The sequence below is a fragment of the Schistocerca nitens genome, chromosome 2 (genome assembly GCF_023898315.1).
Source record: "Schistocerca nitens isolate TAMUIC-IGC-003100 chromosome 2, iqSchNite1.1, whole genome shotgun sequence".
Classification (NCBI taxonomy): Eukaryota; Metazoa; Arthropoda; class Insecta; order Orthoptera; family Acrididae; genus Schistocerca; species Schistocerca nitens.
The window spans coordinates 150,315,771-150,337,883 of record NC_064615.1 but is presented as its reverse complement, the minus strand read 5'-3'; the positions used below and the strand labels follow the sequence as shown (position 1 = coordinate 150,337,883).

General features: G+C 39.9%; 1 protein-coding gene across 1 annotated transcript in view; it reads right to left on the bottom strand.

Moving 5' to 3' along the window:
• The window catches only part of LOC126235848 (brefeldin A-inhibited guanine nucleotide-exchange protein 3), a 327,111-nt gene that overhangs the window by 278,021 nt on the left and 26,977 nt on the right, over nt 1-22,113 (bottom strand). The window contains exons 4-5 of the mRNA XM_049944714.1: nt 19,592-19,726; nt 19,128-19,293 (exon numbers count right to left, since the gene is read on the bottom strand). Coding sequence (XP_049800671.1) covers nt 19,128-19,293; nt 19,592-19,726 — 301 coding nt within the window. The remainder of the gene's footprint in view (nt 1-19,127; nt 19,294-19,591; nt 19,727-22,113) is intronic.

The following is a 22,113-nucleotide window of genomic DNA, read 5'->3' as shown; positions in this document are numbered from 1 at the left end:
CAAGGTACTAGTTCATCCACTTGGATGCAAATCACTAAGAAACAAAGAGGAATTAATGGATCATATTCAACATGCTGCCAATCACATCAGGCCAAAGCCAGGAATCTTTGAAAGCGTTCGGCAAAACACCGTTCGACATTACCGAGCTCGTGTCACGTCAGAGGGTCACCAGTTCGAGCACCTGCTTTAAGTGAACAATGTTCTAGCTACAAAAAAGGCCCTTTCCAAGGCTGACACAACTTGTAAAAGACTTTCTGTATATGAACTAACAGCTGTTAATGGGTTTGTTTGATAAGTCTTATCATGAAGCTACAACGGATGTGTCAGGACCCTGGCAGATTCGCCCCCAGAGTGGAAGGCTGGCACGCTACCACCAAGCGTGTGGGCCACCTTGGATGAATCACGATGCAGGCAAAGCATTTGTGGCCATGCATTGTCCAGAGCATCTGGCAGTTTGTTTTGTTTTCTTCATATTCTCATTATTTTCGATCATGTTAGTTACCTTCTCACAACCTTTTGTTGTCACTTCAGAACAGTTTTATTTTATACAGCTTATTCTATCATGTTAATATTATTGTTTGCTTGGAATTCAAATGTTCTCTTAAGTAGCTACCTTCTTCCTTTTAAAACTTTTTCCTCTTTGCTTTTGTATACAATTTCTCTGTTACTTGAGAAAATGTAGACAGTTCTGTTTTTAGTTCCATTCTGTCCTTGCCAATTCCATTATCTGTTTATTTTCTTATTGGAGAATGTGTTAAACACATGCATCATGCTCCTCTTGGCAAATTCCACAACATATTGTCACATAGAAGAAGGTGTAATTAGATGAATGACAAACACTAACTTCACTTAATGAAGGTTTATGCAGCACTTGCACATACAAGAGTGTGGAGCGAACTGCCTCCAGCCCGAACACATACAGTATATATATACAGTTACAGAACATTCCAGTACAATGATTCTTGACATTTGTGGATACTTCTAGAATGTCCTCGAACAGAGTATAGAAATTAAAATTTTTCAGTTCTGGTGCATTTTGAACTCACAAACCTCCATGCAACAGTCTAGTATCATAACCACTACACCACGGTGACTGTACTACACAGCTTCTTCTGAGACATTGCTCCCTCCTTAAGAGAACAGCGTCTCGGTGTTACGTCCTCCTTGTCCAGGAACGAGTCATCGGTCCTGCATATTCCAACTCCCGATGACTGATGTTCGCCCTTGCGGTGCTCTTAGAACTTCTTTTGCCGCTATGCTCTTCATCACCTTTCCACTTGTTGCCTGTTGCTGGAGCTTCGAATTTACCCTGGGTTGCAATATCCTTATAGGGCTTCATTCGAAGAATGTGGACCGTATCTCTGATCTTTCGTCATCTTGTGTCAGGGCCAAAATCTTCAACTTCATAAGTAACATCAGACAACTTTCCTACAACCTTATAAGGTCCAAAATAGTGCCTGAGGAGCTTCTCACAGAGACCAACCTTCCGAACAGGCACGAAGATCAAGGCAAGATCACCAGGCTGGTAGACAACAGGGCAGTGGCTCACATCATACCTTCGGCGATTGTTTTCTTCAGCCTGCAGCATGTGGAGTCGAGCTAACTGCCAAGCTTCCTCAGCTCTGGTTAACACCTGGCCAATGCAGTCGTCGTCCACATCACCAGGATGTAACGGAAACACAGTGTTCATCACCATAGTAGCCTAACGCCCATGCACCAGGAAAAATGGCGTAAATTCTGTGGTGTCTTGTTTGGTGGTGTTGTAGGCAAATGTCACGAAAGGTAGCACCTCATCCCAGTTGCTCTGCTTAACATTGACGAACATCGATAGCACGTCAGCCAAGGTCTTATTAAAGCATTCAGTAAGCCTGTTAGTTTGTGGATGGTAGGCAGTCGTCATGTGATGAGCAATGTTGCACCGACGGTTTATCTATGTCACAAGATTCGATTGAAAAACTTTCCCTCGATCTGTAATTAACTACCTTGGGGTAACGTGTTTTAATACAATGCCTTCCACAGTGAACTTGGCTACCTCAAATGCTTTGGCTGTTTCCACGGCTTATGTAATGGCATAGCATGTCAGATAATCAGTTCAAACAATAATCCATCTATTGCCACTATCAGACGTTGGAAGTTGTCCGAGGAGGTCAATCGCAACACGCTGGAAAGGTGTTTTGGCTGGTGGAATTTGAGTCGACCAGGTGGTTTCTGAGGAACCACCTTTCTCCTCTGGCACTCGCGACAGTGCGACACATAGTGACGGACACTCCTAAATAAACCTGGCCAGAAAAATCTCTTGTGGATCCTATCTTATGTCTTAATAAATTCTAAATGTCCAGCATCAGATGTGTCATGGAATTTCTGTAGAACATCTAAGCACATGTGTTTAGGAATCACTGGTAGCCACCTCTTTCCAAACGGATCAAAGTTTTTCTTGCAAAGTAATCCCATTAACTACCTTAAACTGTTGTTTCACATCCTATGACCAATTTAAGGCAAGCATAATTTGAGATATCTTGGCGTCCTTCTTCTGCACAGCAGAGAGATCCTGGAGTGCAGCGAGACAGTCACTATCTTCATCAAAGTCTTGATGGTATTGCACAGAGTTTCTCGAGAGACAGTAGGCACCTAGGTATTTTCTTCCACTTTTGTGCACTATGGTAATATCATACTCTTGAAGACGTACTGCTCACCTGGCAAGTCATCCTGTTGGATCCTTAAGACCTGTCAACCAACAAAGTGAATGATGGTCTGTAACAACTGTGAATGGCCTTCCATAGAGATACTGTTGAAATTTGCACATGGCCCAGATCATAGCAAAACATTCTCTTTCTGTAGTTGAGTAGTTTCTCTCGGCTTTTGTAAGTGCCCTAAAAGCATAGGCTATAGCCTTCACTTTTCCATCCGAAATTTGTACCAGAACAGCACCGATCCCATACCCACGGGCATCTGTGTGTAGTTCTGTAGGTGCTCTCTCATCATACAGACCGAGTACAGGGTCAGTCGTCAGAGCTTTTCACAGCACATTGAAAGAATCTTGTTGAGCACTACCCCAGATAAATATAGCATCAGCATTTAACAACTCTTGGATTGGCCTGGCTTTGATACAAAAGTCTTTGATAAAACAACAGTAATAGGAACATAATCAAAGGAATCTTCTCACATCTCTAATACTTTTAGGAATAGGAAATTCCATTATAGATCTCACCTTTTCTGGGTCTGGCCACACACCTTCACATGACTCACGGTGTCCAACTATTTTGATTTCTTTTGCTCCAAAGAGACACTTTCTTGGATTAAGTTTCAGTCTGCCTTGTTGGAGACACTTAAGAACGGCCTTCAGTCTTTTTACGTGTTCATCAAATGTCCCTGAGAACATTATAATGTTGCCTAAATAACAAAGACTTAGAAGATTATCCATCATCCGTGCAAAAGTTGCTGGTGCATTACACAAACCAAATGGCATGACCTTAAACTCATACAGGGTCTCAGTGGTGGTGAATGCAGTTTTCTCACGATCAGTCTCATCTACTTCAATTTGCCAGTATCCCGAGTACATGTCCACAGTTGAGAAAACTTAGCCCCCATCAGACAATCTAATGTATCATCAATACGTGGAAGGGGGTAAATGTCCTTTTTGGTTATCTTATTAAACTTCCTGTAATCAACACAAAAGCGCTAATTGCCATCCTTCTTCCTGACGAGAACCACTGGTGATGACCATTAGCTATGTGAAGGCTGAGAACCACTGGTGATGACCATGATCTCTGTGAAGGCTGAACGATGTCATTCTTCATCATTTTCTCTAGCTCGTAACGAATTATTCGACATTCCATTGCTGACACACAGTATGCTCTCTGGCTTATTGGTTGATCGTCTCCAGTGCTAATCCAGTGCTTCACCGTCAATTTGTCTAATTTGCTCTTCGCCTGTGGATTGAAGCATTAAGAGAACTCTTGAAGAATGGCAAGTAGCTTCTTGTGTTGTTCCTTAGTGAGATCTGGTGATAGTCAAGCTAGAAGATCTTGTCTCGCAGTGGTAGTGCCAATTTCGCCCACAGACTCGGCGTGGGAGGTTTCTATGACGCCCTAGCTGTTCAGCAATTAACGGCTCAACGTTTGCTACGCACATGCGTCTTGGAAGGATCTGCGGTTCTCAGCGACAGTTAACTATCCAAAATTCACCAAATCCGTTCTTAAATGAGATGACACAGGCTGGGATGACAAGTTAGTCTTCAGTGGTATGCTTCTCTTACATTCAACTACATGATCCTTGGTTGATACATGGCATGACACATGATAGTTACCTTTCTAGCGCTGACTGCAGGAATTATCACATCATCCAGCACACATAGTCTCCACACACTCAGATGAGCAACTTCCTGTCCACAGTATCTCATCTCGTCTAGCATAATCTTTGAGCATCCACAATCTTTAATTTCCTGAGAAGCTTTCAAAGAGTCCCAACCGAGAATGACGTCATGACTACACTCTTGTAACATGATGAATTCTAACGGCTGTGTATGGCCACTTATACTCACATGAATGACACATCTTCTGGTAGGTTTTACATATTTCCCATTAGCCACCTTCAGCAGAGATGTTTTGTTGTTGACGAATACGGTTTTCTGCAACTGATGATGGTACTTCTCCGAAATGACTGAATATGATGCTCCAGAGTCCACAAGAGCTTGGGCTGGTTAGCCACCCATGAGGATATCGACATAGTTTCCTGTCATTTTTGTAGTGATCGATGGTGGAGGATTTTTCTCTTTGGCGGCCTCACCTCCAAGGAAGGTCGCACCCTTTAGTTTTCCAGGTCGCGGCAGCTAGGTGATCGGCTGAAGCTTCTAAACGGTGATGGACACCTGTTGGGGAGCATCCTCTCCAGAGGCTAGCTTGTGGCGATGGTGACCTACATCGTCCTGCACCCACATCTTCTTGTTCATCTTCATCATCCCGGAGTTGGTGCTGACTAAGATCAGTCTACTGTCTTCTGGCAAGGTCGTCATCAAATATCTGCCGCCTTTCTTGACAATAGTACAGCACATTTCCCAGTCGTCCACAGTGAAAACATACTGGTTGGTTATCCTGGGTCCTCCAGACGTCAGTTTTCCTTGGTGCCCAAACAGGTTCCTCATGCGGCATTGTAGGAACATAACTTTGCCTGGGTCTCGACGTTTTCACAATTTTAAAGGGAAATGAAGGACGAGAGATTGGATTCAATGTCTATTCCACTTGCTACCAAGTGCCTTCTGAACTTCCTCTCTCACTATCTGATGAAGAACACTTGTGAAATCAGTTCCTTCCTCCATCACAGACATCGATAAGATGTTTGGAAGCCGTTCAAACTTCTTGCATGTAATTCTTTTTTGATGCATTGTCTCGATATACTGGTACCATTTTTTGAAGTATACTGGCACCCTTTTATGAAGTTGTCTGCTGTCAAAACCTCCTTCAGGAGATGCGAAACCTTATCTCCCTCCTTCATTCTACAATCCACCATTGTACTCAGCTCCAAGACGTCTTGAATGTAGAATGCTTTAGTTTCTCCTGGACACTGTGCCCTGCACTTTATCTTCAGCCCTGCACTTCTGTAGTTGTGTGTCACCGAGATCCTTGCGCATTTCCGCCTGGAATACTTCCCAGCTTGTGATCTTCTCCTCGTTGTTCTCATACCATTGTTTGGCAGTGCCCTCCAAGTAGAAAAATAAGTTAGCCAGACACACGGTGTCATCCAATTTGTTAAATCTGGCTATCGCTCATATACCTTCAGCCACTTGTTTTGATCTTGGCCATCCTCACCAGAGAACCCAGAAGGATGTCTCATGTGGTGGCACAAAGTTGCTGGCATTGTAACATCCTCTTCTTCTTCTTCTGTCTCCGATAGACTGTGATCTGTTGAATAAGGCTCCAACTCGGGTTTCTCGCTATGTAAACGGCAGCGCTGTCGTGGCCTGGTGGGAGCCACTGTGTCATTGATAATGTGTGCTATCACGAGTTCCAATACCCAGTGCCTCCACCAGAATAATGTCACGCAGAAGAAGGTGTAATTAGATGAATGACAAACACTAACTTCACCTAACGAAGGTTTATGCAACAGTTGCACGTACAAGAGTGCGGAGCGAACTGCCTCCGGCCAGAACACATATGGTATATATACAGTTACAGAACATTCCAGAACATTGATTCTTGACTTTTGTGGCTACTTCTAGAATGTACTCGAACTGAATATAGAAATTAAAATTTTTCAGTTCTGGTGAGTTTTAAACTCATGACCCTCCATGCAACAGTCTAGTATCGTAACCACTACACCACGGTGACTGTGCTATTCAGCTTCTTCTGCGACAATATGACCTCTGTCGTTTCTGGTGCCATATCATAACTTTCCCACTGAACAGGCATTCTTTAATTTCTTCTACTTTAACAGCAAACTACCTCATTACTATTTTCTGTGCATGTCTGTGCAGGTATTCCTACTCCTTGTAATGGTGCAACTTTGTTGGTCCATGGGTTTGAATGTTTTTCATGGAATATACTTTTTTTTATTTTGAGAACAACAGTGCTATTCTGTTTTAAATGCCCTAAAATTTTGTAAAAATATTTTTAATTTCTCACTCAGAATAAAGCCTACAGCTTAACCTCCTACCTGCAATGTCCCCTTGTAATACAAACAGATGTTCTGATAGCATTACACTATGCCATTTCCTCTTACTTACTTTGTGTTGCAATTCCAGTATCCTATTTTTGGATCCCAGAATTCTGTAATTTGACACATCAAAATAAATAAATAGAAACAGCTGTGTTTCCAAGGGTCATATTATTAGAGTATATTTAATCAACTTCATGCAGTAATTTGGGAGAGAGGAGGGGGATGGAGGAGAAGGGCTCAGAAGCAGCTGGGAGTGCCCTGTAGCCTCAAGTTGATACCCAAGTTTCCTGTGGCCAGCGGTCCTAATATTCTTTCCCTCTGTTCAGAATACTGACATTCTAAGAACTTGCACTGTCAACAGGTCCTCTGAGGACCAAATAGTACACAAATGTGCCAGATCCCAAAAATTTTGGTGAGATTTGCAAAACCTCAGCAGATCTATGATCATAGGAGTTTCGGCCTAGGTCATAGTGCTTCAAAAATTTTTAGCTGATTACGCATCAGCATAAGTCTCCAGCCAATATACGAGGTGTGATAGGAAAATTTTAAGAATGGGCTTGTAATTGTATAATGATGGTACTTATATGCTACTGTAATGCATCTCCTTCAAAATAGTCCCCTTCTGACTGAACACGTGGACTCCAACATTGTTCCAGTTTTGGAAACATTCCTGGAAATTTTTTTCCTGAAGTGTGTTAAGGATGCTCTCCGTATTTGCCTGGATGTCTTCAATAGTCAAATCGCTTCCCTTTCAGTGAAATTTCAGTTTAGGAAACAGGTAGAAGTCCGCAGGGACCAGATCAGGGGGATATGGCAGTTGTAGAAGCACAGGAATTTTGAATTTGGTCAAAAATTCAACGATGGAGAAGGCATGATGAGCCTGAGCATTGTCAAGATGTAGCACCCTTTCCACAATACAGGCCTTTTCTTCCGCACCTTTTCGCACAAATGCTCTAGGACAAATTTGTAGTATTCCTAATTAATTGTCTGTCCTCCAGGGTTAAATTCATGATGCACAATACCGGTAGAATCGAGGAAAAAAAAATTAATCACCAACATTGTCTTTACCTTTGACAGACTTTGCCGTGGTTTTTTGGTCGTGGAGAACCTGGAGTCTTCCACTGCGAAGAATGCACTTTGGTTCCAGCATCATATTCTTATACCCACTATTTGTCACCTGTAATTACCCTCTTTAACAAATCTGGGTCATTTTTAGTTCGATTAATCAGTTCTTGGCACACTTCAAGTCGGTATTGTCTCTGGTCACTTGAAAACACTTTTGGAATGAATTTTGTGGACACTCAACACATGTTCAGATCTTCAGTTAAAATTGCCTAAACTGCATAGAAACTTAAATTAAGTTCATCAGCCACCTCCCTAATTGTAAGTCTATGATCAGAGTGCACTAGGCCGTGAACTTTCACAACATTTTCATTCGTTTTTGAGGTGGAAGGACAGCGGGAACATGGTTCATCTTCAAATGATTCATGGCCTTTTTTAAATCTATTGAACCAGACAAAAACATTTGACTGGCTCATACAATTATCTCCAAAAGCTGTTTTTAATAGTTCGTAAGTCTCAGAAGCTCATTTCTCAGTTTTAAAACAAAATTTTACACAAACTTGTTGCTCCACTTTTACATTCATTTTCAAGTAGACAGAATCTGTCAACAAGCTCTAACAGATCAGTACTTGACCAGCTGCCACAATGAACTGAATAAAGGAAACACAGTTTCCTGTCAGAGGGCATTCGAGGACAAGACAATGACTCACTCCCTACCCTCTGTGTACCTGCCCACCAAACCATTCTTGAAACTTTCCAATCACACCACATAGTTATTTAGCAATTGATGTCTCTGTGTCACATGTGCAACATTTAGTCAAGAACGAAGCAGACTGACTCACCACACAGTCTGCAATGCAGGTTGATTAGCAGACCATCCATATTTGTTCTCCATAAAGCAACCAATCAAGAGTGTTAACTTAGGGTGGCATTACATGAATGTTTACAATGGGAATTGGGCTCTATCCTTGTTAATGCCCTTTATCCTCAATATGATGTAATTAGTACTCTCCCCATGGTTTTCAGTATAGTCACCTTTTTGCAGCATTATCATTAAGATCATCTGTACATAAAAGAAAAAGTAGTAAAAGTCGAGGACCCTGTGTAGATCCTTATAGTCCATGACTGATTAGCAATTCTGCTGATGAACACAGTGTTGTTTTTGTACTGTTTCCTGAGGTTGTGTCATTCGTTGCTTTATATGACAGAACTTAATCCATTCACTTGCCATATATAGAATTCCTTTCCTTTCCAAACCATTTGGTAAAGTTATCATTCTAAGAAGCATCATATGCTTTAGATAGGTCCATAGACATCCCAGTGTTTGTTTCTTTCTTTTATATGGATTTTAGGATATCATGCTAATACGTACTGACAAATTATAAGTGAGTAAATCCTAGTTCGTGATCTGACAGCAGTGAATTCTTTTTTATAAATCTAGCAGTGTATAAAAAAGATTACTTCAGGAAATCACGGTATGAAGAGTAGTCACAAAATAATAATTATCACCTCAAAAAATAAGGCCACATAAATATTTTCCTGCAACCCTGGTACAAATTTAAATCCTTACACCACAGGTTAGAATATACACAGATACCATAATAGGCAGAAAACAAACAATCCAACAAAAGAAACTCACCAAAATGATAAACCACACAAACACCTACCAATCCCACCACCAATACAACAAACACACCTTTCACAAAAGAGTGATTTATCTAACAGACATAAAATTATCTGACCAAGAAAGCAGCCTACTTGAAAAGGGTCCAAACATAACATAAACACAATAGTGTCACACAAGACAGTAGAAAATATCATAACAGAAACTGAACACATCGTAAATCAACAAGAAAAACTAAACCCACCTGAATTCAATGCAAATCTAACAAGAGAACTAGTTGCTGAGGAAATAAGAAACATAATCAAAGGGAATGAAACCACCATACAAGAAAACACAAGGACTGCTAAAGAAAAAAACTATAACATGCCATCTTCACAAAATCTGACAAGGTTAATTCACTAGTAGTCATAAACAAATAGGAATAAAATCACAAAACATCAGAATTCATCCAAAGCAACAACATCAGAGAATTAAGAAGTGACCCAACAAACCAATACCAAAGTAAGTTACAAGAAACCCTGAAAAACATAGGAACTATTTTCACAGAAACACAGATTAAAAGAATGATACAGAAAAATCCCAAGGCCCCCACCCTAAAATCACTGTCTAAAGTTCACAAACCTGGAATATCTATACATCCATTGATAAACTTCACCAAAGCACCAACATATCACTTAGCCAAACACACACACTGCTACAGACAATATACAAATACAATGAAAACAGAAGTCTAAACAACTCAAGAGACTTAATAGAAAAAATAAGAAATGAAAACATACCAAACACAGCAACACTGATTTCATTTGACATAATTTCCATGTACACACACATCCCAACAGAACAACCATCAACATCATGGAAAGAAAACCTCCAACTACAAAGAAACATACCCACAACAAACATACAAGAAATATCAGCCATACTCAGGCTCATGACAGAGCAAAACTACTTCACATTCAACAACAGATTTCACTCTCAACAAGATGGACTACCCATGGAATCCCCAACCAGTGGCCAATTAGCTGACATTTTCCACAATCAGATAGAAAAACAAATCTTTGACAGAATGGTAACATCAAAACAGTTGTTGTTGTTGTGGTCTTCAGTCCTGAGACTGGTTTGATGCAGCTCTCCATGCTACTCTATCCTGTGCAAGCTTCTTCATCTCCCAGTACCTACTGCAACCTACATCCTTCTGAATCTGCTTAGTGTATTCATCTCTTGGTCTCCCTCTACGATTTTTACCCTCGACGCTGCCCTCCAATACTAAATTGGTGATACCTTGATGCCTCAGAACATGTCCTACCAACCGATCCCTTCTTCTGGTCAAGTTGTGCCACAAACTTCTCTTCTCCCCAATCCTATTCAATACTTCCTCATTAGTTATGTGATCTACCCATCTAATCTTCAGCATTCTTCTGTAGCACCACATTTCGAAAGCTTCTATTCTCTTCTTGTCCAAACTATTTATCGTCCATGTTTCACTTCCATACATGGCTACACTCCAAACAAATACTTTCAGAAATGACTTCCTCACACTTAAATCTATACTCGATGTTAACAAATTTCTCTTCTTCAGAAACGCTTTCCTTGCCATTGCCAGTCTACATTATATATCCTCTCTACTTCGACCATCATCAGTTATTTTGCTCCCCAAATAGCAAAACTCCTTTACTACTTTAAGTGTCTCATTTCCTAATCTAATTCCCTCAGCATCACCCGACTTCATTAGACTACATTCCATTATCCTTGTTTTGCTTTTGTTGATGTTCATCTTATATCCTCCTTTCAAGACACTGTCCATTCCGTTCAACTGCTCTTCCAAGTCCTTTGCTGTCTCTGACAGAATTACAACAGTACCAAATAATATATTGGTACAGATATGTAGATGACATAATTTGCTTAATAGATGAACCACAGCCTTGCATAAAAGAACTTCATGACAACATAAACTCCATCCACCCACAAATACAATTCACCATTGAAACACAATCAGACGAAAAACTTAATTTCTTAGAGCTCACCATACACAAGAGAAACAACAAACATGAATTCACAATCTACAGAAAACCCAAAATCCGTAACCAATCCAATCACCCCATAACTCACAAAGAAGCCAGATTGAGATATTTACTTCACAGACTGAACAAAATACCCATGAACAAACATGATTACACACAAGAACTGAACACAATAAAATAATTTGCACAGGAGAATAGATATGATGCAAAGAGAGTGACAAAATAAACCACAAAATACAAAAACAAACAACACATAACCATCAAACACACACACAAGCAAATACATCACAACACACAACAAATCAGCAGACAGTAAGCAACAAATGGCACATAATGACTTACAACAACGAAGTCACACACAGGGTGGGTAATATACTAAAGAAACAAGGACTCAATATAGCATACAGAACCAACAACACAATACAAAGCAGACTTCGAAGAAATACCACCAACAGTACAAATACAGCCAGTCTGGTATATTACCTGCAACTGCTGTCACTCTGTATAAGCAGGACAAACATGCAGGAATTTCTGAACCAGGTATACAGAACACCTCAGAGCACTGAAAAGCAATAGCTCACATTCAACGTTTGCAGACCACCTGATAGCACACAATCACCGCCCAACAAACATTGAAACTGACTTACACATCCTAAAACCTAGTAGCAGCTTATACCAAAAATTAACTATAGAAGAAAACTATCATATCCAAAAATCAATAGCCCAAGGAAACAAAATACTCAATGAATACACATCACTGTGCAAAAAACCCTCTTCGCCACAATAGAAGTACTATACAAATAATAACCACACCAAAATATCATTCTCCTTCCTCCCCCCCCCCCCTTTCTCTCTCTCTCTCTCTCTCTCTCTCTCTCTCTCTCTCTCTCTCTCTCTACCCCAGTCCTCAAAACACACACACACACACACACACACACACACACACACACCAAAGATGCCAAATGCACTTCAAACTCGCGTGCCTCACCCAGCAAAACACACTATGAAACAAATGAATACCACATAGCCACTACAACATGTATTGGCAGCAATAACTCTGCCTATGTTTTGAGAAATCAGAAAAAGTGCAGAGCCAAGCGACCATAGATCACGAAGTAAGCCTATTCACTTCACCAACAACTGAGAAGAAAGCACCTCAATAGCAAAACTGTAAGTTACACACAAAAAACGTGATATAGACTCATTTCCATTTGTTAAATAAACAGAAAAATAAAAATTACATTTTTGCTGTTTGCAAATGAGAAGTTGTATGTTGTGTAGCAGAATAGCTACCAAAATAAATGTCCAATAGCATCATGTAAGGTATGCAAACTAATGCATACATCCATTTTTTACCAATTCAGCTATAAAAGGAATAATGCTGTAAACAACACAAATGTTAATCTGTAACAACAATTTTACAGTTAAAAATAAAAACTAAAACCACTGAAGATAGCACAAAAAGTGATAAAACATGTACGGGTGAAACAAAACAGAAATAAAAGGTGTCTTGCATAAGGTGGAATTTCTCATCCTATGTAATTTGTTTTCTGCATTTGAAGTGGAATGACACTGTAACATTCTGTGCTGAGTTGGTGGAAACATACAGCAACAATCCAATATGCAACCTCACAGTGGTGACACTTCCAATGTTGTCAAAAAATTCTGAATGACAAAGAATGAAGTGGGAGACCGCCTCTCTGTGAAAAACAGAGAGAAGTGGTGCAACAACGACTAGTGTATTATGATCAAGGTGATATCAAAAACAGTGAAAAATAAGTCATATACCAGTTTTCTACATCTTGCATGACGCTTTGGACACGGTAAAGGCTGTGTTCTGGGATTGCTTGCACCAATTTAAAAATCCTGCCAAAATGAAGCAGGAGCAAAGATGTTGCAGCTGTGTCAGTCCAATCCAGATGAATTCTTTAGCTGCCTAATCATCATATTTAAGTGTTGGGATTATCACTATGACCTCAAGATTAACGAGCAAAGCAAATGTTGGAAACATTTGGATTCAACATCATTTAAAAAGAAAAAAAACCATGAGCACCTGATCATCATTGGGCAAGGTGGTGCTGACTGTTAATTGTGGCTGCAATGGGCTGGTGCAAATAGATTATGCTCGTAAGGGGCAAGTTACAAGAGCATACTGCCAGAATCTCCTCACTAGGGTACAGGAGGCTGGCAAGACAACGTGTTGCAATAACCTGTCCAACATTCTGGGTTAGGTTAGTGTTGTTTAACGTCCCGTCAACAACTAGGTCATTAGAGATGGAGCGCTAGCTCGGGTTAGGGAAGGATGGGGAAGGAAATGGGCCGTGCCCTTTGAAAGGAACCATCCCGGCATTTGCCTGAAACGATTTAGGGAAATCACGGAAAACCTAAATCAGGATGGCTGGAGACAGGATTGAACCGTCGTCCTCCCGAATGCGAGTCCAGTGTCTAACCACTGTGCCACCTCGCTCGGTCCCAACATTCTGCTTTTGCGGGCTGATCAATGATTGCTTTCTCTTTTCTTACAATTTGTTCTCTCAAAATAAATAAGTAGTAGAAACAACTGGATTTATGAGGCTCATACTATTATTGTCTATTTAATCAAGTTTCATGTAGTAATTGGGAGGAGAGGGGGAGGAGAGGGGGGGAGAGGAGGAGGAGGAGGAGGAGGAGCTGGAAGTGCCCTGCGGCCAGAAGCTGATACCCTAGTTCCCTCCTTGCATGTTGGGCATTTCCAGAACGATGATGAGATGCTTTTCAAGGTCGAGTATTTCCTAACAGCCAAATGGCAGATTTCTACAAAGTCTCTGCCAAGCCATTTACTGTTGGGAAAATTCATTAAGTTATTAGACGGGGTAGTAAAAGAAAACTTACTAGAAATAAATGGGAAGTGACTATATGTGGAGATTTCAGTACAGATTTCATCTCCAATAGTTATGATCAAGGGTACCTAGAATTGATTTGGATTGACTCTCACAGCTAGATGTGAGCCCCATAAAATTACTTACCTAAGCAATGGCAGCAAAAACAAATCCCCATCAATCAGTTTTAACCAAGAAAGGAAAGCTAAGATTTCACAGACTTGCTGACTCAGTTACATTTTTCAGAGAGAATTTACAGACTGGAAAATAGGAACATGTTTACCAAGGACATATAGCAGATGAGAAATTTAATTCTTTCTTACATATATTATTACAACATAACATATCCAGTTTCCTTTTACAAGGAGTCAGGTACATTCACAGCAGATGTCGACAAAGAAGGTGGATAAAATCTGGTATCAAAATACCTTGTGCAAGGATGCGAGAGATACATTTAATACAAAGGATTGGCTGTAATCTAGACTTAAAAATACACCATAAGCAGTACTGTAAAATTCTTCAACAGGTCTTCAAAAAGATGAAAACACATACTATGCACAAAAAATTTTAAATGCCAAGAACAAGGCAAGACAAGGACAATTTTGACATTATTAGGCATAAAACAAATAAACTTGGTAACACAAATGATACTGAACTTCCAGATGGAAGCAATAGCGAGACAGGTGATATGAAATTAAAATCATTGGCTATTAAACTCCCTGAATTCTTCATAACAGCGGCTGAAAGCATGGGGACAAGAAACTGTTTATCAAAAGTAGATCCAATAAACTTACTTAGACAGATAATAAGTACTCCAACATCAGACAGTCTTCCCAACCCATGTGTCAGAGAGATCACCAAAATTATTAGGTCACTAAAAAGAAGCCAACATACTAAAAGCTTGTGCAGACTTGGTAATGCCACCCTTGAGTTACCTTCATAATCAGTGGATGTGTCAAGGAGTATTTCCTGAAAGACTGAAATATGCTGCAGTAACGCCAGTATTCAAGACTGAATGTAAGAAACTGACCTAATTAAAGACCGATATCACCCCTTCCCATGTTCTCAAAAAGTTTTGAGTAGCTTGCAACAGAATACTGAACCATCATTCTGAGAATAACATTTTAATAACAGCTCAGTTTGGCTTCTGCACAGGCTTCTCTAATGAAAATGCAATATATATGATCTCAAAAACTCAGTTCTAGAAGAACTAAACAACAAAAATTACCCTGTTAGCATTTTCTGTGGATCTTGCCAAGGCCTTCAACTGTGTAGGACATAGAATTCACTAAGAGAAATTAAAATGGTATGGAATTAAAGGTCTTCTCCTTGGATGGACAGAGCCATATCTTAACAACAGAAAACACAGGGGTTACATTAACAAATGATACGACAAGAATAAAATTAAATTTGTGAGGGAACTCCTATTCTTGACCTACAAAAATTTTTAAATGAGCACATTGGAGGACTCTTCAAAAACTGTAATATTTGCTGATGACACAAGCACATTGATAAACGACCCAAACACATAAACATCAGACACATCAAGAGAATAATGGAACAGGGTTACAACAAGTTCACAGCCAACAACTCAACTCTTACTCTTGCAAAAACTCATATTGTGTAACTCCAAACAAATAAATGTGACTTACATGCATCAGAAGCAGGGATCACTGGGCATACATTGGGTGATGCTCCATGTGTGAACTTAACCCTCTTCAGGAGTGTAGACTCAAACTTACATGGCAAACACAATACTTCCTAATGATTGTGGTTAACATCAGGAGTGAATTTATGCTTTTAGTATCCTCACAAGCAGACATCATGATGGAGGCAGAAAAGCTGGTATGTTCATTGTGGCAGGACAATGTGGATCAGTGGATTACTGCCATGGGGGGGGGGGGGGGGGGTTCATGTGACAGGTGCACGTGGCATGGGCAGACCTGCTGACAGAATGTGTACCTGCTGGGAACAGCAAGCTGGGCTGGGCAGTTTTAACGCCAAGCTCAACCACTGTGGACCTCACTTTGCACTTCCACCAGTGCATTTTTTCCTTGTGCTCACCCACCAGCCAGTCAAGCCAGTCACATGTTGTGTTTATCACAGTGCTTGTCTCTACTCAGTTTCAGATTTTCTGCTTCCTGTCAACTGAATTGCATAGCAATTTTTATTTCCTCTTAAAGGGTTCAGTTTCACAAATGGTTTGAGCCACTGTTGGCCCAGACGATACCTTGCGCGAACAGTATTTTTGGGGGTCATCGTTACAACTGAGCAGATACTAAAATGATGAATTCAGCAATTGACAAAAAACAATATTAGAAGCAGAAATAATTTCCATATAGACTGTGCCTCCCTCTGTAGGAATGAGAATGGAGTTTTACACTCTGATGCAAAAGTCTATAACAGGCTCTCAATGGATACAAGGCAAGAAACTGAAAATCCCAAAATATTTATAAGAGGACTCCTCACTACCCACTCCTTCTACAGTATATCTATAAACCTGGACTCAGGACTGTAAATTCTGCCTAACTCTAATATTTTTAATAGAATCTGATTTTGCCACTATACAGACAGCTAATAGTGGTCTGTTTAAAGTTTGAAGTATCAGATAATAACAGCAACTAAGTAGATAGGAGGAGCAGTGGCTTTCATCTAAGTAGTTGTTTTTATCATAACATACAAACATAAAGTAATCTGGAACTAATTACAGTAATTATCAGTTTGAGTAGTAAAGTACTAGCCACAATTTATTGTTCATATACTTTACAGAAGTAGTCAGCACTGGTTACTTGTGCCTACTGACTCATTCAACATCTCTGAAATCTCTCCTTCATGATGGACTCTTGGAACGTGTGTGAATGAATGAACTGATGATGCATTAAATGGTCAATATGTAGATAAGAACTGAAACCACCATCAAGTTTTTGGTTGCAGCTTGATATTTATTTTTTTCTGAGGTGATGATTAAACTTTTATGGCTAACCCTCATAAGCTTGTAATTGTTTACATTATCTGCTGTATCCTTCCAATGTAATGTGGTAAATGGGAAGGGGGGGGGGGGAGGTAGTGACATTAGCAAGCTTTGGAAAATCGGAGAAATACCCATAGAAAAAGATAGATTAACTGTAGACATGAAAGTTTCTACAGTAAATATCCTGTGTGTTTTATAATACAATCTGGATTGTAGTCAAAATCACAGTTTTTTTTTTCTTTTTAGCATGATTTCCAATACAATGGTTTGTCTGAGTACCTTCATGGGTACTGACAAGAGACAGTGAATGAATATTTTTGATTAACTTCCTTTCCTGAGAGGAAAAGTTTTAGGAAGGTAATGTTACGAGGGAAAATCGGAAAGTAACGCACAATAACTTTATTAACCAAAAGTTTAATAGGTAACAAAAAAAAACAAAAAATAATTACAACTGAACTTATACCTTCTACCAACTTTTCTACATAGTCATGCATCATGGTACCAGTTTCAATATGCCCTCTTCATACAAGTGTGGTTAGAGTATGGCCATCTGCAGACTGCTAATTTCACTTCCACATGTGTCGTAAAGCATTGGCCAGGCATGGGATGAAACATATGAAAGTCCAATGGTGCATTTTCAGTGGTGCACGGTGCAAACTGTATGGTGGATGCCAAAATTTGGCGATTATCTCATGAACAGGAGTAGCAACATGGAGGCAAGTATTGTCATCAAAAGTTTGACAGCATTACCATTATCATTGTGGCATTAGTCGAGCAGGGCACGATGTAACTTAACCAAAGTTTAAATGTAGGCTGCAGCTTCACAGTGGTCCCATGTTCAGCAAAGACCACCAATAACATCCCATTCATATTTCAGAACACTGTCACAAGTACTTTCCTTGCAGACTGTTTTGAACAGTAGTGCTGCTGACAAGATGACTCTTGTGTATACTATTATTTATGTATGTTTGATGACGCTGGCATTGATTTTGTGTTTAGCATTTGACGATGATACTATGGCTCCAGTATATTAGGATATGTTTTTATAAAACATATCAGAAGATGGTCATTACAGACTGAACCTGGTAATCTGATGACAAAAATTTGTGAGCACAGACATGAAGTAAAGAAAATTTACACTTTGAATTATTATTATTATTATTATTATTTTGTATTTGGGAACCAGCATGTTTTCACTCCATACAGCACTTCTTGGTTTCAGGCATGTAGTGGTATGCGCACTGCTCATCACCAGTGATGATTCTTTTTTGAAAGTCATGCCCTTCTGCAGCATAATACATTAAGTGATCCAAGGTTGTCATCATTTGCTGGTGCTTGTGATTGTCTGTCAGGTTCTTAGGCATCCAGCAAGCACTAACTTTAAGAAATTTCAACATATCATGAACAACAGTGTACACCGCACCATAGGAAATGCTGATCTGCTGCAATAAGGTTCACAGTTTCATACACCAGTCGTTCATAATTGCTGCCTCAGTAGCTCCTACATTCTGTGGAGTTGCAGCTGTTACCAACCGACTGGAGTGTGGCAAATCACTAAAGTTCACACAGCCCTCTTGGAAGATTGCACTCCACTTGAAGACATTGCTACAATCCATACAGTTGTCCCCATATGACATGTACCTGTGAATTTCATTTGGTTTATGCCCTTTGGCCCACAAATATTGAACTACATTTCATTGCTCTTCACAAGTTGATGACTGTAACATGCGTGTCATGTTTGTTTCATGGTTCAGGCTTTCCTTGTTAGAGCTGCACATGGAAACAAAATACCCTCTATAGCACAAACCTCAAATCATAATATTGTGAAATTTCAAGATCCTGGCTGCAATACCAGGGGAGAAAAAAATACTGTGCTTTACTTTCCGATCCTCCCTCATATTTCCTATATTGCTTAAGAAAACAGTAAATATGTTACACACCCAGAAAATTGCAAAAAGAACGCAGCGTCTGACTAGCGGCAGCCTGTGCAGCTGTGCGAATAGCTTGATTGCCTGTCTCATGGGCTTCACTGCATAATGTAAGAATCTGGATTATAATACGACCATTCATTGGAGAGTAGCTGCTGCAGGCAACATTCAGCAGCACCTAAAACACAATACACAGTTTATAGGAAGCTTTCTTCTCAAACATCCATAGTGTTATTGTTTGAACATCTGCCTATGAGGCTCAGGTTCGCTACAAATAAAGAGATATTTTAGAGTAGGATCGACATATTTTTAAAACTCAATATTTTGTGAATACGACACTGAATATTGTAAACACTTGAATAACCTTCCTCAGAATACACAGTTCTTCGAAAAATAGTAATTATACCTTACTAAGCAACAACACAGTTGCAACATTCCACCGTAAATTTGACAATGTGACAATTTTGGTGACTTACCTTAAGCATATCAACCTGTGTGTCATCAGATTGTGAGAGGATGGAACTCATTGCATGCAGCAATTGTGATGGAAGCCACAATGAATCATCCTCTGGCTCAAAATTAGAATGGAATCTATCATCTCTCAACAGTTTCTGAAATCATCCAAAATATACAATTAACAAACAAACAAGAAAGAGGGTATTTCAGCTAAATCCAAGCCTAGTTTAACTTTAAAGGAAATCTTCACACCATAACAACTGGTGGCAAAATTACACCTTCAGTGATTATTTCACTGCTGAAGAATACATTTTAATATTGAATAATATTACATTTCCTTTGTGTACACCTATAACATGAAATAGAATCCTCCAATTTTTCATACTTTTGCAGCTCAATGCAAGCACTCAGGTTTTCTGACCATAATTTCCATTGTCCCTGTATGACCAGCTTTTAAAGAAATGACTCACAGCTGCTGTGGAGGTTCACCACAATGTTTGTAGTGACCCAATAGCAATGGGAAAAGATCAGTCAATAGTGTAGCATAATTTCCAGTAAAAGGTGCTAATACTGATATAGGAATGTGCTCAGAGCAACTTTTCTTTTTTGCTACTAACCAAGACACAACAGTTACTAAATACAAAACAATAGACAAAATTAATTTAAAAAAATATTGCTTCCAATTTGTACATCTCTATAGGTGAGTGGTCAGCACATCTGACTGGGGTGTGGAGGATCGAGGTTCAGTTCCCAGCACTACCAGAAAATTTTCATTAATGGAAGAGCTGGAATAGGATTCATACATCGTTTTGGTAACAGGGGAGCTACCTGAATGAGAAGCAGCAGCCCAAAGGTCTGGAAAATTGACATCAGTGGGGAGAGCAGTATGGGGCTCCTGCACACTGCACCGAGCGAGGTGGCGCAGTGGTTAGACACTGGACTCGCATTCCGCAGGACGACGGTTCAATCCCGCGTCCGGCCATTCTGATTTAGGTTTTCCGTGATTTCCCTAAATCGCTCTAGGCAAATGCCGGGATGGTTCCTTTGAAAGGGCACGGCCGATTTCCTTCCCCCTCCTACCCTCATCCGATGAGACCGATGACCTCGATGTCTGGTCTTCTTCCCCAAGAACCCAACCCCAACCCCTCCTGCACACTGCATCCAAAAGACACTATATGGCAGAAGACAATATGCTGGCTGGTCAGTACTGTGCAGTCCTTTAGGCCTGATCACTTAATTTACTTTTTTTTTTTTCCTTGTTAGTCACTATAGATTCTGAGAATGTCATTATCATATTCCAGCAAATACAGTTACCACAAACAAGTTACTTTAATTTGTTTTTTGAAAATGTGTTAATTTTTGAAAGGTAAGTTAAATAATGATTTCATTAATTCCTTGGTGGCATTCAGAAGGTAGAAATGATCATATGCACGTAAAAATGAAATGACCCAAGAACTTGTATGAAAATAAAATGTGGAGGAAGGAGAGATGTAAATGAAAGGCAAGTGCAGGCAGAACAACGTGTAACAGGATGGGGTGAACTAAGGGAGTGGGATAGAGGGAGGCAGTGTAACGGGGCAGAAGAAAAGAATGTTTAGAGAAACTACCATGAGAAGAGAATGAGGGAAGATAAAGACAGAGAAAGAGAGATGAAAGAAGAGGGAGATGAAAGAAGAGGGAAATATGACAGGATGGTGCTGAAAAACAGAAGGTCTGTGACTTACAGGGGGAGAGGGACAAAGAAATGATGTAAGGAAGATACACGTAACTTGATGAGAGAAGAGCTGGCCAGCACTGACTGTGATTGGAAGGTTCATAGAAGTGTCAACTTGCTGATGTAATGGCTTCCTTCAATGGATTTTAAACATGTTGCTTTACAAGGAGGTTCAGCATACTACAATGCATATGCCATAATCTTATGCAGTGAAATGTTTACAATGAAATGATGGATGCTGTTCCTACCACTCCGACAAAGTTTGCTTGTCTTCGTACATGATACTTGCACAGCAAAGTGTAACAGTACAGATGCAAGGAGAAAGTCCTACAGCAATCATCAAAGTGATAACAGCACTGAGAAGCATGAAAGGAAGACAGATTTAACTAAACAAAAATATGATTACTTCGGACTTGCACCAGAACTGGATGTCATAATTTAAAATGTGGTGTATTTGCACAGCTCTATTGAAAGCTGAATCAGAATATCCACGTCAAACAGCAACAACTTGGAGGAGGCATTCATATACATATTTTACTTTTACTTCATTCTATTGCCCATTACTTTTACCCGCTATTTGCTCTCCCACAATTACATGACATAACTGCCTACCCACAAAGTTATTACAAGCAGGAAGACAGCACAAGATATCTTGGTGTCGCATCATTTCTCCTTTCTTTGCAGTGATCTCTTACACTGTCTCTTGCTTACCCATATCTTAGCCACTGACCTATGCAAACCGGATGTATTATCTCCGCTTTTTATGTGCTGGGTACAAATTCTGAACAGTTTAAAGCCTCATAAGAATACATTAGATGATAAACAGTG